This window comes from Gossypium hirsutum, chromosome D13 (assembly GCF_007990345.1).
Source record: "Gossypium hirsutum isolate 1008001.06 chromosome D13, Gossypium_hirsutum_v2.1, whole genome shotgun sequence".
NCBI classification, from domain to species: domain Eukaryota; kingdom Viridiplantae; phylum Streptophyta; class Magnoliopsida; order Malvales; family Malvaceae; genus Gossypium; species Gossypium hirsutum.
In genome coordinates, this window is record NC_053449.1 from 6,040,883 (window position 1) to 6,057,302 (window position 16,420).

The 16,420-nt window shown below is 32.5% G+C and overlaps 1 protein-coding gene and 1 long non-coding RNA gene across 4 annotated transcripts; both read left to right on the forward strand.

Moving 5' to 3' along the window:
• Positions 1–1,317: 1,317 nt before the first annotated feature.
• Positions 1,318–5,744, forward strand: LOC107918577 (uncharacterized). 3 transcript variants are annotated; one of them, XR_005923584.1, is made up of 6 exons: positions 1,417–1,667; positions 2,381–2,527; positions 2,617–2,759; positions 3,400–4,163; positions 4,632–4,719; positions 5,524–5,744. It is a non-coding gene; the product is annotated as an uncharacterized lncRNA (long non-coding RNA). The 3 variants fall into 3 exon arrangements; XR_005923582.1 differs by having other exon boundaries at positions 1,423–1,667; positions 2,617–4,163; XR_005923583.1 differs by lacking the exon at positions 2,381–2,527 and having other exon boundaries at positions 1,318–1,667; positions 2,617–4,163.
• Positions 5,745–10,465: 4,721 nt separating this feature from the next.
• On the forward strand, positions 10,466–12,857 carry LOC107919433 (L-type lectin-domain containing receptor kinase IX.1). The gene has a single exon (XM_016848896.2). The coding sequence runs from the start codon at positions 10,856–10,858 to the stop codon at positions 12,671–12,673; it is 1,818 nt and encodes a 605-aa protein (XP_016704385.2). The 5' UTR covers positions 10,466–10,855; the 3' UTR covers positions 12,674–12,857.
• The last annotated feature ends 3,563 nt before the right edge of the window (positions 12,858–16,420 follow it).

The following is a 16,420-nucleotide window of genomic DNA, read 5'->3' on the forward strand; positions in this document are numbered from 1 at the left end:
AAATCTCGACTTTATTAGGTGTGAGAAGCTCAATAAATCTGGAAAAATATTTAGGACTTCCTAATGTGGTCGGTAGACGTAAGAAAGAATCCTTTCAAAATCTCAAGGATATGATTTACTTGCGAATTGAAGGATGAAGTAAAAAACTACTATCACAAGGGGGCAAGGAGGTCTTCATAAAATTTGTGCTTCAGGCAATACCAACTTATGCTATGTCATGCTTTCTTTTACCGAAATATTTATGTGGGGAATTAGAAAACATTTTCGCTAAGTTATGGTGGCAAAAAGGTATGGGAAAAAAGGAATACATTGGTGCTAGTGCAAGCATATGTGTTGTTCAGAAGAGAAGGGGGGAATGGGTTTCAGAAGTATGACTTAGTTTAATATTTCCCTACTAGCGAAGCAAGGGTGGAGAATTATAAATAACTAGAACTCTCTTGTTGTGTGAGTGCTCAAAGCAAAGTATTTTTCGAATGATGATTTTTTAAATTCACGGTTGGGAAATACAAGTTCTTATATATGGAGAAATATCTGGGCGACGAAGGCTATTTTGGCGAAACGACTTTGTTGGAGGTTGGGTACGGGTATGGATGTTTCAATTAATAATGATGCTTAGATTCCAGATGTAGAAAACCTCAGAATATCTTCGTTTGTTCATAATATGTGAGATTCTAAAGTTGCTGAGTGAATAGATAGTAATGAAAGAATATGGAAACGGGAGTTGATTGTCAATACCTTTTCGGAAGGAGATGCTGAAAAGATCATTTGTATCCCATTGGCACAAGAACCCCATGATGATTTTCTTGTTTGGAGTGGTGAATCTTTGGGCGAGTTCTCGGTCCATAGTGCCTATAAACTATTACAAAATACTGGTGAAAGTCCTAGAGCTTATGCTTTACAAACCGACTATTAGAATTTTTACAAAAAACTTTGGCTCTAAAATCTCTCTACTAAAATCAAAATTACAATCTGGAGAATATCATGGAACTACTTGCCTATACGGGTCAATATGCATCACATGAAGCTAGTTAATAATACAATTTGCCCCTGATGTGGAGGAGGAGCTGAAACAATCGATCATTTATTCCGCGAATGCCATATTTCAGTTGAAGTCTGGACAGCATTATCAATCCCAAATATTTTAATGGATACTAATATGGATTTTTTACAGTGGCTTACATGGTTTTTTATCAGTATCCCCTTTTTCACTGTCGACTTTTTTGTTGTGCGTTATGGGCCATTTGGGGAGAAAAAAATGCTAGAGTGCATGAAAAGAAAAGTAGCACTGGCAGGAAATAACGAGTTTTGTTAATAATTATATTACCGAACTAAAAGGTATTGAAAAAAGAAATCATGTAATTTCAAAGGAGTTTAGAAAATAGAGTTACCCACCTAGTGAGTTCGTCAAAATTAATTTTGACGGTGCATACGATGGGCATAATTACCAATTGACTTTAGGTATTGTGGCCAGAAACGATGAAGGGACCGTCCTCTTATCTTGCTCAGAAATCCATCAAGAGGTGGCCTCCGCCTTCACTGCTGAAGCGCTTGTGTGTCGAAAAGCAGTCTAAATAGGAATCAAAATGCAGTGGTCGGAGATCATTATCGAAGGCAACTCATTAGCAATAATCAAGAAATGTAAAGCATAAAGTCAAGATCGATCACAGGTAGGAGTGTATATACACAATATTCAATAGAGAACAGCTAGATCTAGAAATATCGTGTTCAAATATACACCGAGATCAGTAAATGCTTTAGCACATATACTAGCAACAGGATCTTTGAAAAAGAAGGAGGAGGTGTACCTGGTAAAGAGCATCTCTGGGTACGCCGAAAACTACAAGGAAACTGATTGGGTGTGGGAACCGGATTGGAAATGGTTGGAGAAGAGAAAAAAAGAAAGGAAATCCTTAAGGCTCCGTTCTCCAGTCCATCTGAGATGGACTTTTGCAAGAAATAGTCTTTTTTCTTTAAAAGCAATGAATAACAAACACCATTTTAGAATAATTTTCAGCTTAAAAAAAGAGCTTCTTGGCAGATGGAGAAGTTGAAAATTTTAACTGTTCTTCAGCCAAAAGTGCTTTTGGCTGATAATTTCTATTTTTAACTTGTATTCTCCCTAGAAAACGTTCTTTCCTTTGGTTCTTTGGCTATACCCATTTTTTTCATATTTTCTCTTTCAAAGTTCTTTCCTCTGGTTTTTTGTTCCTCTTCCGTCGATGAGTTTCTTTTCTTCTTCTTATTCTTCTATTTAATTATTCATCTTTAGTTTTTAGTTGTTTTTTGATTGTTTGATTTTTACAGAAATTTTACAAAAATTAATTGACTTATTTTACAGAAATTCTTTCTCCTTAAAATTAATTGTTTGATTTCATTTCAGGAGGAAATATTTGTTACTATGACCTGTCATCATCTTTTCCCTACTTGTTTTTCTTTCACAAGTTGCATATCTTGTTATATGGGCTGTTGGAGGCTATAAATAGAGTGTAGGAGATGCTTGGTGGTTCAAGCTAATTGGTTTTATGATGTGAGGATATATTTTGTTTTCTCTAATTCTTCTGTTCCTTCAGTCTCTGCATATTTTGACAGTTTGTCCCATTGGCTATGCTTTTGCAGAATCTAGTCTTGGAGATCTCCCTCTGTGATCTATTTTTTGGTTACATAACTTCTACTGCTAGTAGTTGAATTGCTTGATATACATGGGAACAGATTCGGTCTTGTTCCATGGCGGTCTTAACAGTTGTTGAACAATTAGATTTGTAAGTATTTCCTTATTTTTCTATTTTTTTTATGTAGTGATATTGTTGCACTATATACTCTCCCCACCCAAAACAGGATCCATTTAGCAATCCTATATGCATGTTTTAGGATTAACTCATTGCATGCAGAGGATGTGAACTATAACTGATTTTATTCACTTTGTTAAATGAATTAAATTAAGTTCAACACTCTTCCCCTAATTGTCCCTATTCTAAAGCAGTAGTGAAGCCTTATTATTCTCTTCTCATTTTGTGTCAATGATAGCACATGTTTTACCAATGGAATATTTCTCTTATGATCTTTGGGGCCTTGTGGATTGGAGGTGAAATTATTGATCTTTGTAACCTACTTAAAGCTTATAAGTTAGCTACTAGAACTTCTAAAGCATTATTTTGCCTTATATTCAATTTAGAGTTCTTGTCAATCTAGTCAAGGGTTTTCATGTGGTAACAGAACAAACAAGTTTTCTCTACGAATAAATGCTTTGTGTTTCATGCAGTATTGAGTTGTATCCTTGCCAACTTAGTAATATCCAATGTATGCACAGACTACATTAATAACATATAATGTGTATGCCTGGTAGTTTGCTATTTCGTTGGTTAGCCAACTGAAATGATCGTGTTGTTTATTTCATGAAAGGTTCCCATCTTAAAGTTGCTTCCTGTTTGCTTCTACCTACTATTCAGCTAGTTGTGGGAATTAGCCATCCCTCGTGGATTTCTCTACCATTTTTCATTGGAAGTTGTATTGGGTTAGTGGATTAGTCTTTTGTAACACCCCCTAACTCCAAACCGTCATCGGAACAGGGTTATGGAGCATTACCAGACATATCGGATCAAACAGTCAGAAATCTCAAACATTATAAGATTATTTAACATTCACATCACAATTTAATATTATTATCCCTTATCTAATATCCACTTAAATAACAATTTAAACATATTATTCCTTAATCACAATATAACAAATTTTGCACTATTTCCAATTTAGTCCTTTTCAATTAATTGACTATCCAAACGTTAAAATTTTCTAACGAAACTTTTATACTAACTCAATGACACTCCATAAATATTTATAAAAATATTTATGGTTCGGCTTATGAGCTCGAGGTCTCGATACCTCGTTTTAGACCCAATTTACCTATTAAATTATTTTTAAATCACAAAATTCAATAAATCACAAAATTCACTAATTCAAAAATTCTTCTAAATTCACACTTGACCCATAATTATTAAGTTATTAAATTTTAAGACTCACTTGTCAGATTTAGTGATCTCGAATCACCGTTTCTGACACCACTGAAAATTAGGTTGTTACATCTTTGACTAGCAATTTTCCAGGACTATTCAGGTGAAACTTGAAGGAAGCCATAGCTAGGGTTTATTCACTTTCTCAAGCTCATAGTAAGTGATTCCAACCCTCGTTTTTAATGTTCTTTACGTTTTTGGAATCCCGGTAGCTTAATTTAGCTTATTTTAGCAATAATTTAACCTAGGGTTCATATTTGGAAAAATACCCATAGGTTAAATATTTTTATTTTGATGTTTTATGGTAGAATATGAAGCTATAAATTATGTTAAACAACTTTTTCTAGTCGATTTGAAGTGAAAACGAGTATATTGACATAATCGGCAAAAATACCTAATGTTCATAAGTAAGTGTTAGAGTAAGAATTTGATGTTGTCATAGAAGGGAAAAATTTTCAGCATGTTATAAAACATAAGAATAAGAGATGAAGTTTAATTTCCGAGCTTTGGGGCAAAAGTGTAAATATGTAAAAGTTTAGGGGCAAAACTGTAATTTTGCCAAAATTGAGTCAAGGATTGTTTTGATGAATGTGAGTATTAAATAAGCTAAATTTTCTATTATAGATCGAGAAGAATGAAATTTGGAGCTAGATCGGGGAAAGAAAAAAGTTGAGGACTAAAGTGTTAGATTTGATCACATTTTTGTACCAAGGTAAGTTTACGGTAAATAAATGAAATATTTCAATAATTATTATTAATGTTGTTATTTTTCAGCAATTATGTATTTATTTCATGAAAATATTTAATGTTGACTCAAGTATGAGATGACAGAGAATTAGTGATACAAGCCCCGTTGAAACATTAGGAATGTATTGGATACAAATGTCATGACATTTGGGTAAAGAGATCCCATGTAAGACCATGTATGAGACATGACATTGGCATCATTGAGATCATGAGAGGTCCCATGTAAGACTATGTCTGGGACATGGCATTGGCACCGAGATGAGAGGTCCTCTGTAAGACCATGTCTGGGACATGGCATAGGCACCGATATGAGAACTCCCATGTAAGACCATATCTGGGATATGGCATTGGCAGTACAGGAAACATCCCATGTAAGACCATGTCTGGGACATGGCTTTGGCATGTTATTATCAGATATGAGACCCAAGTATCCTTATTATTCCAATGCGGCTCAACGGGCTAGAAAACAGATTATTTTCTATGGAAGTTTGAGTAAAAGCATAATTAGCAACTTCAGGTAAGTTATAAGAGTTAAGAATATATATTATGTTATCAGTGAGAACCAATATTTCAGCAAGAGAAGAGTAAGTTGAAATCTTAAGCTATCTAAGTAGGTAAGTAAGTAAACAAGTAAATGAGAGTAAGTAAAGAGAAAACTTAAGAACATGATACTTGCATATCCTTATTTAAGTTAAATGATGTCGTTTATTTACTTGTAAACTTACTAAGCTTTATGCTTACTTCTTTTATTTCTTTTTCTTTTATATAGTATTATCAAGCATAGTCGGGATCTTAAAGACGTCGGAGAGCGTTCACACTATCAACCACCACAACTCAGTATTTTAAGACGAAAAATGTTTTGTGCTATGGCATGTATAGGGACTTGGTCATTTCGATTGTATATTCTTAAGATATGACCAAAAGATGATATGTAAATATTTGATGACGAATAGTTATTAAAATGGCTAAGTATGAAGGTGTTTGTTGTTATAAATGTCTAGGTGATAAATTATGCATAGAAATCATGAAAAAGTAAAAATTGGTAGTAAATCAGTTTTGAGACAGCAGTAGTGATGTGAATTTAAAAAATCACCAAGGATAGTAGAAAATTAATTAGAGGGTGGATGAGATATAAAATTAAAGCTTATTAAGTCTATTTTCATAGAAAAATAATGGTGTAGACAAAGGAATTATATATCCTGAGATATTTGCATTTTAGTTAGACAAGGTCCAAGTGGTTTTCAGAATCCCCTGTTCTGAATTTGGAAAGTCATTAAAAATTGTAAAAAAATAGTTATGAGTTGTAATTTATATGTATAGATTTATTATTGAGTCTTTTTTCTGTAGAAACAAGTGAGAGCACTATATGAAGTCTATACAATGAGATAATTGAATTTTAGTAACGAGAGATCAGAACAGTCTATCAGTGAAACATGGGAGACTTTAACTATTAAAATGTACTAATTTGCTAAACCAAAAATTATGAAAAATTTATAGTAAAAATATATATGAGTATAGTTTCAGGGAAAATTTACGGATCTAAATTTTGAGTTTCATAGCTCGAGTTATAATTAATTTAGTAACTGCTGTGCAGATGGACAGCCTTATTATGAACAGTGAAATAACTTTTTAAAGTAAATTTTTATGCCCCGAACTTTTAAGTTAAGTCAAGTAATGCCTCATGCTCAACTTCGGCAACGGTTTCGGGTAAGAGTGTTACACTTATATTATGAAATTGACTTCATTTGAGTCTTCCTGTGTCTAACATTTGTCCATCTAATAGTCTTTTTCCCATATTACTAATTTAAGATGGTTTGAAGTGTTTTCTTTCTATAAGAAAAATTTATCGGACATATATGAAGTATTTAGTTGCAAACTAGACTTTGGAGATTGATGACATTGTTGCCATTCTGGATGCAATTTTTATTCAATTTGCTCAATGAAATTGCAGTTAAAAATTTGAGAGCTTCCTAGTTGGAAACCACATATTTATATAATATATGTTTTTAATAGTTTTGAACAAGTTAAATTAATTATAAAGAAATAATATAATTGAGAACAAGATTAGAGCAGCTCTATGTATATGCTTAGTACATGTCTATTGTGAATTTATATTTGGTATATAAATATTATCCCTTTTTAAAACTTTAATCCAAATATATGTAATATTTTAATTTGTTAGGTTTATGTTTTCTATGTTATGTTAATATCTAATATGAGTTATATATTTAAATACATTTTAAAATAAAATAATACAAATGTGTTAAAAGCATTAATTAAAAATAAAAAATAATTTTTATAATAATACAATTGTGTCAATATCTAATTACAAATATTTAATTATTATATTTAAATATAGTTTATATATTCTAATTAAATTTAATAAATAATTAATATTAATTACTTAGAAATATTTAAAATTAATATTATTAAAATATTAACAATAAGTTATAATAAATTATTTTTTATATTTTTGTTAAAATATCATAATATTAACTAATTTGAATATTATTTAAATACATATTTGTTACTTTATAATATTATGTCTAAAATGGACATTTTATTTTTCAAAAATATTTTTGACAGCAATACCAAACAATCAAAATTTTTAAAAATACTTTTTAAAATCACTTTTCTACCGTATTTTTCAAAAACATTCTTAAAAACATTTGAAAAATTGGGCCTAAGTAAGTAGATGAACAGTTTTGAAAGAATAGCTTTCCTGAGAACTGAAACCGTCAAAAAGAAAAAAATAAATGATGGCTTATAGATAGGACGGTAATCAGTGATTTCTGATTGGGCAATTTTTCGGTGTTATTATTATTTTTTCTAGATTACTCTGAATTTAAGTCTAGGCTATTTTTTCCTTGGGCCACTTTAAGTCTTTCGGCCAATTTCATTGTTTTTCTGTTTTTTCTTTTCTTTTGGACCTTTTGTTATGTAATTCGTTTTATATATTAAATAAAGCCCAATTTGAAAGTTTATAAAAAAAAAAACATTTGTTCTAATAAAAATGATAAAGGTGAATTTTTAAGAATTATTAGCACCGTTAATTTTTTTACTAATTTCAGGTCTATTATAATGTTATTTCTTTGTTACATGTAGACCAAGTGAGTTCTTTTTTTTTTTTAAATTCAAAATGCAGCACAACAAATTTAACAAAAAAAAATAACAATGTTAACAAATATTCTTAAATTTTTAAATTTGAAAAATAAAAAAATTTAAATTCCTAAAAATAAAAATATAGAAATTAAATTCTAAATAGACAAACAAATCGTGATATCAACGATCATAAATTCCTAATTAATGTTCATTGTTATAAGTTGGACATGAAATTTAATAAAAAAATGTTTATCCGACGAAGGAGAGAAAAAGAACTTCTTGCTCCCATTCCCATGCATATATTTGTCAAATTGCTAGTAGTCACTATACTATATGTAAATTACAATTTTCGAAACTCCAGTTTTAATTGAGTGATAGTTGTGAAATTTGTTAAGTTAAAATTTTAAAATAATCTTATGAGACAAACATATTATCACACGTGTATTATCATGTTAGCTTGTTATTTTTACATAATATTCACAAAAAGTCACATTATATCACTTAATTGTTGTTGTTCGAGTTAATATTGAAATATCAACATTCGAAAAGCATAAGGATTAAAACTGATCAAATTGAAGGATCAAGACTAGATCTACAAAACTTACAAGACCAATAGCAGAATTTAATCTAACGGATTTAACTGGTATTGTTTGGTTCAAGATTAAAATATCAAAATTAAAAAGTACAAGTGCTAAAATTGATTGATTTGGAAAAGCAATGAGATTAAAGTGGAGCAAATTAAAATATAAAGACTAAACTCATATTTTACCTATACAGGGACTGATAGCAAAATTTGGCATATATGACTTTTTCCTTTTTAATTTTGAACCACTGTCCCATATATAGCTGATAAGTACAAATTTTCGCGCATATATATACACACATACATAAAGCTGATAAGTACAAATTATTTTTTTATTTTTATATAACAAATAAGTGTAAATTAAGTTATATCTATATATATAATTTAAAGGTGGATGCGGAAAAAGATTGTCTCTTTTAATTTTGAAATTGAGTAAACTGATTTTTCTAAAAAAGTTAAAGTATAGTAATAAATTTAGCCTTCAAATTTACACATTTTGTCAATTTTATCCTAATTTAACAAGTTGACCTTGAAACATGTGTGTGAATGTTGAGGTTCAATTTGTTGAATTTTTTAGAATTAAGGGAAAAATGACAAAATATGTAAACATTGAATGCTAAATTTGTTATTATACCAATTAAAATTATGCACAGTTGATAGAAGACACTAACTTCGTTATTAATTATCCTTAGTTGCCCACTTTCGAAATTGATAGAAATTAAATTGCTTCAAATTTTTTGAAAAAGACTAATTTTCTTAATTTCAAAATTATAAGAGATTAGAGAAGTCTTTTTACCGATTGATGAGATATTTTAAAATAAATTGACAAAAAAAGTTTAAGGTTTATTTGTTTTTGAAAAAGTTGATATATTCCTATATTTTAATCATTCTGAATAAAATTATAATCCTTAGGATGTCTTTAGTAAATATATATTGTAATGCTAAGTATTAGATTTTCTTTAATACTTATTCAAAAATGCTTTCAAAAAATATTTTTAATATAAATTTATTTGTTATTTGAATTAGATAATAGTAATTAATTTTTATAAAAAAATGTAATCATTATTAATGGTTGAATACAAAATTACATAAACTAATCGTGTATGTTGTTGAAGAGAATGAATTGTATGAAACTGTGATTTCATGTCATCTTTATCATTTCTAATAGGAGAATGACAAATCATATTTATTCCTCCTAAATTTTAGTATTTTTAGTTCAATTTAAATTTTTTTAGAGGAAAAATCTGAAAATCGGGAGGAAAAATCTGATTTGTTATTCTCCTATTGGAAAAAGGATAAGGATGACGTGAGATCACAATTTCATACAATCCTTTCTCGTTGTTGAAACCTTTTTTTACCGAGAAATTAGCTGGATGCTATTTGCACAGTTATGGGAAAAATATTATTTTTAAAGATTGAAGTCTTATTAAGAGTGATCGAATACCTATAAAATTATCTTTTAACAAAAATTATTAAAAAAAAGATAATTATTGGATTTGTGTACATGGAAGATTATAGCACCATCATAAGATTTAAAAATCGATACCTTATTAAATACATGTTATTTTGGATTTCAGAAATACGACTTGAAATTTTCAATTAATAATAAATTTTAGTAATTTAAGTTAAAATTATATTTGCTAACACTACCAAAAAGCCTCATTAGCAATTTAAGTTTAAATTACACTTTTAAAGCTTGATTGAAAAAAAAAATACTGAAATTCACTCATTTAAATTCAATTATTTAATAAAAATAAAATTTGATTTTCAACTTTTTGAATATGATGCTGTGAGAATGTGGATTAAAAAAAAAAGGACTATTATAATTTGAAATCCAGTGTATGTAATTTAAGTGGCACATGTCCATTATACTCTAGGACATAAATAGCTAAGCTGGACAGACTCATGTACGAGCTGCCCCTAAACGATCACAAAGCAACAGCTGGTGAACATCTCTTTAGGTGGAATTTGATATTTGGTAAGCTCAGGATGTGCTTCAACAGAAAGTTTGGCCATCCAATCTAATTTGCTGCCATGTTGGCCTCGCGGTATACATAGATCATTCGAACGTCCCATTGTTTCACGACAACAACATCGTCGCATTCCACCTGTTTTTTATGATAGCCAAGCTCCCATGCAAGTTCTATTCCATCAATCTTTTAAGGTTATATATCTTTTGACCTTATAATCACTAGTCAGTCTTTCATTTTTGTCCCTAACTGTTGACTAGCTCTCTCAATAGAGTCTCGCTTTGTTGGGTGACGTGAAAGTTGGGATGATCAGCCCCGCTGTATTGCCCATAATTTAAGCCACATATCGTGCAGTTGCCGGTTAGGCCCACCTGTAACTTGACATTTGTGATCGATAATTGATGAGCTAATTGAGCAGGCAGCAAAGGGCCTCTTTTGGATATCTTATGGAGTTATGCAAGATTTCAGTAGCCTTTAGTTTGGTCGTCTTGGCTCTGTTCAGCCGTATGGGAACACATGGTTCCATTGGAGCCACTCAACCAGGTTCGACTGGCCAATCCAATGTCACGGTGGCAGCTGCGCCAAACCCTGCTTCTGCGGAGAATGGTTCGTCACCTCAAGACTTCTTGAATGTACACAACGCAGCTCGTGCAGCAGTTGGTGTTCGCCCCATCACTTGGAACACTGTGGTGGCTAGGTATGCAGCAGACTATGCCGAGAAGAGGATATCAGACTGTGAGCTCGTGCATTCGGGAGGGCATTATGGTGAGAATTTTGCATGGAGTAGCGGTGATCTTTCTGGATCCGATGCTGTGAGATTGTGGATTAATGAGAATATAAATTATAATTTGAAATCCGGTGTATGTGATTCAAACCGCATATGTAGGCATTATGCTCAAGTGATTTGGCGCAATTCAGTTAGTCTTGGATGTGCAAAAGCGAGATGCAATAACGGTGGAACTTTTGTTATTTGTAACTATGACCCTCCAAGTAACATTGTCGGTAAGCTTCCAATCGATGTGAATCAATCAATCAGCAGAGCAATCTCGCCAAGCGCTGCTCCTGCACCATATTTCTTTCCTTCGGAACACCCAAAGAGGAAAGACATGGGAGGATTAGTGGTGGGGTTAATTGTTGGAGCTTGTGCTTTGATTTTTGGCCTAGGTTTATTCCTCTGGTTCTTTTCAAGGACAAAAAGACACAAGGACGACGTCAACATAGACAATCACGATCACATATCTGATGCGTTCTTCAGCGGCGGCGAGTTTCGATATGGAATAGCACCAAGGAAATTTTCCCTAGTAGAATTAGCTAAAGTGACGAATAATTTCAAAGGTGAAAAACTAGGAGAGGGAGGTTTTGGTGCAGTTTATAGAGGGCACTTAAGGGACTTGGATACCTATGTTGCTGTTAAAAGGATTTCAAAGGCCTCTAAACAAGGAATCAAGGAATATGCATCCGAAGTGAAGATCATTAGCCGATTGAGACACAAGAATCTGGTCAAGCTTATCGGCTGGTGCCACGAAAAACGCGAGCTCCTACTCGTTTACGAGTTCATGGCTAACGGCAGTCTAGATTCTCATCTTTTCAAAGGCAAAAGCCTACTGAACTGGGAAGTGAGATACAAAATCGTGCAGGACTTGGCGTCGGCTCTATTGTATCTACACGAAGAAGGCGATCATTGCGTGCTACACAGGGATATCAAAACAAGCAACATCATGTTGAATTCAAATTTCAATGCTAAACTTGGAGATTTCGGGTTAGCTAGGCTAGTTGATCATGCAAAAGGTTCACAAACTACTCGATTAGCCGGAACCATGGGTTATATGGCACCGGAGTGTGTTTCTTCAGGAAAAGTTAGTAAGGAATCGGACGTTTATAGCTTTGGGATCGTGGCACTTGAAATCGCATGCGGTAGACGATCGATAGAGCCTGAATATGAAGAGTCCAAGGCATCATTGGTAGCTTGGGTGTGGGATTCATATGGAAACCAAAGGCTGCTTGATGTTGCGGACCAGAAACTATGCATGGTGTTCGACGATAAACAAATCGAATGCTTGTTGATTGTCGGATTGTGGTGTGTCCATCCTGACCCAAGTTCGAGACCGTCGATAAGACAAGCAATTCAAGTTCTCAACTTCGAGGCACCGTTGCCAGAACTTCCAGGTTCCAGGCCCATTCCCACGTATCATGCACCAATTGCTTCTGGAGTTAAAGCAAGTGAGCCATGTTTTTCATCTTTAACTATTACTGTCCCTCGTTAAATATAATATTTTCAATCATTTTTTCTGGATCAATTTATTCTCGCAATATTTCAATGGAAATATGCCACAAACCTTATCTATCATACTAATTAAAGGAAAATATTTCCTTCTTGGTAAAAAAACACGTGGCAGTGTCTCGAGTTAAAATATTTCATCAGTAATAAATCTCAAAGTCGTTTGTTTACCTCCTCTGAAAATAATTTGAATTTGAATTTTTATTGTAAAAAAACATTTTGTTAATAATATGTCAAATATTATGTCATTAAACAAACACTTTTAATCTTAAAAGATACATTGGGTGAATTGGCAAGGTTGATGTTCTAGAAATGAGGAGCTTGAAGTGTGACTGTAATCAAATTTATAAGGAGCGTCGAGTATGGACTATAGAGATAATAAGTTTAGTGTTTGATGTTTTAAGGCGAGTGATGAGTAATAATTTTAGTTAAAGAGAGGTCATGTGAAGTTAAATTGATAAAAGATGAATTGAAGTTGATGTAAAACAATGTATGTGTTGAAATTTTTTTAAATATTATTAAAATATTATAAAAGTTTTAGAATTATAATATATCAAAATATAAAAACGTTATATAAATTATTAAAATTATAAAAATATAATAATTACTACTTATTTCATAAAATTTAATAATTTAATAAATTCTATAAAATTTTAATATCTCTTATATAATTTTTTATTTAATGTTGATTTAAGCTTTTTATGTTTTTGATTAATATTTTAAACATATTAGTTGTTTTGGTTAGATGGTTAGATAATTGTGATTTCATCCTTTAGTCCTAAGTTCAATTCCTCTTATAAGCATTTTAATATGTATTTTTTGTTTTATGTTGTTTCAAGCTTTTTTTAATTAACGTTTATAATTAATAAATATATTTTTTTCAAGTTTTTTTAGTTTTAATTAATCTTTTTAATTAATAACCCTTTTATTTATAAAATCAAATAATTATTGCAAATATCATTATTTTTAGTAAATTTAATTTTTATATGTGTGACCCTAGTCGGAAAGTGGTTTCGGGACCACTAAACCGAGTCATAAAGATAATTAACCGTCATAGTTGATGCTCATTATATGTACATATGCATGTGTGAAAATTTCATGTTTGAATTTTGTAAATGGTAAATGAATTTTATCAAATAGGATTTATGTGAGAAAATTTGGAAATGTGCTAGGCAAATGTAAAGTGGCCTAATAATGCATGTTGTGAAATGATGGGTTTGCATGTCAAATTCCCCACTTTAGAGGAAGTGGCCGGCCATGAGGGTATGGGATACAAAGCACATGCATTTTGTATTAATATTATAATGACTACATGGTTTTATAATAGGAAATAAGTATTAAAAAAAAACATATTAAAGACATTATTGGAACCCACCCATTGTTTGAAAAGTCAAAAAGGGTGGGCACCGAAAGTAGAAAGTAAAATTGGTTGGCAAGTTGGGTTAAAAGTTGGCATGGGATAATTGCAATTTTGGTCCCTAATTGTATAGGGACATTGCAAGTTGATCCTTGAACCTCAACTATAAATAGGCCTAACCATTTCTTACTTTCTTCATCCCATAATTGCCATTCTCTACTTAAGGCATTATTCTCTCTCTCTATTTGTAAATTTCACTTGTAATTTTTGGAGTGAAATATATTTGGTAGTGCCCGAGGACGTAGGCAAAATTTGCTGAACCTCGTTAAAATTTTGGTGTTCTTTATTATTTGTTTTGCATATTTTATGAATGTGATTGTAGTGATTTATTGTGCTATTAAATTACGATAGAGGGATATTCTGGCTAGGAAAAACTTGGTATTTAAGTGATCTTCGTGATCTACCTCTCTTTCCTGGGAATTGAACTTAGTGTGATTTTTCAGTACAATAATTTTACTCTTTCACACGCTTACGCGCAACAATTGGTACTAGAGCCAGGTTCGTACTTGAGGAATACGACCGTTTACAGTACTATTCACGTATACGGCACTATTCACGTATACGGTACTATTCACGTATACGGCACTATTCACGTATACGGTACTGTTCACGTATACAGTAGTTGGGATTGAGGAGAAAAATGGCAGCAGCATCGTCATCAGCAAGGACTACTATGACAAATGCAAAATTTGAAGTAGAGAAATTTGACGGTACCAATAATTTTGGTATGTGGCAATGTGAGATCCTGGATGTCTTATGTCAGCAAGAGCTAGATATAGCCCTTGAAGAAAAACCTGACAAGATGGATGACAAGGAGTGGGCCAAGATCAATAGACAGGCGTGTGGTACAATCCGCCTATGTTTGGCCAAAGAGCAGAAGTACTCTGTCATGAGGGAGACATCAGCGAAGAAGTTATGGGATACACTGGAAGAAAAGTTTCTAACGAAAAGTCTTGAAAATAGGCTTTATATGAAAAAGAAACTTTATCGATTCACGTATGCACCCGGTATGTCGATGAATGACCATGTGAACTCATTCAATAAAATTTTAGCAGACTTGCTAAATTTGGATGAGAAATTTGAAGATGAAGACAAGGCATTATTGTTGAATTCCCTTCTTGATGAATATGATCATCTTACCACCACATTGCTTCATGGGAAGGACACGATCACATTTGATGCAGTCTGTAGTGCGTTGTATAGATCTGAGACTCGAAAGAAAGATAAAAGAGATCACAGAGATACAACCGCAAAAGTCTTAACAGTAAGAGGTCGTTCACACAGCAGCAAATCTGGTAGAAGGGGAAAGTCCAAAGGGAGACCCGCCAAAGATGAATGTGCCTTTTGCCGTGAAAAAGGGCATTGGAAAAAGAATTGTCCTAAGTTACAAAAGGGCAAGGCTATTTCTAATGCATGTGTAGCGGAGCATGATGAGGAGTCAGACTTTAGCTTGGTTGGCATGGCAATGGCATGTCAAATGGATGAGTGGATTTTGGATTCAGGATGTACTTACCATATGTGTCCTAATAAGGACTGGTTTTCTAGTCTTAAAGAGCTAGAATGTGGAATTGTTCTTATGGGCAATGATAGTGCTTGTAAGACAATGGGAGCGGGTACAGTCCAATTGAAGAATCATGATGGCTCAATCCAAGTCTTGACAGATGTTCGCTACGTACCTAGCCTGAAGAAAAATCTCATCTCATTAGGTGCCCTAGAATCTAAAGGGCTCACAATCACTTTGAGAGATGGATTACTAAAAGTAGTAGCTGGGCAACTGACGGTGATGAAAGGCACAAGAAGAAATAACTTGTATTTTTTAAATGGAAGTACAGTTATTGGATCAACATCAACAGTTTCTACAAAAGATGTAGATTCAGAGGCTACCAGATTATGGCATATGCGATTGGGACATGCTGGTGAAAAAGCTTTGCAGACATTGGTGAAGCAAGGCTTATTGAAAGGTGCAAATTCTTGCAAAATAGAATTCTGTGAACATTGTGTTCTGGGCAAGCAGAAGAGGGTAAAATTTGGTCCAGCAATTCACAATACGAAAGGAATTCTGGACTACGTTCACAGTGATGTGTGAGGACCTACCAAAGTAGCTTCTTTGGGAGGTATGCACTATTTTGTTACTTTTGTTGATGATTATTCAAGAAAAGTATGGGTGTATCTAATGAAAAGAAAAAGTGAAGTTTTGGATGTATTTCTGAAATGGAAGAAGATGGTGGAGACTCAGACTGGTCGAAAAGTCAAACGACTTCGATCAGATAATGGTACTGAGTACAAAAACGATCCATTTCTACAAGTATGCCAAGA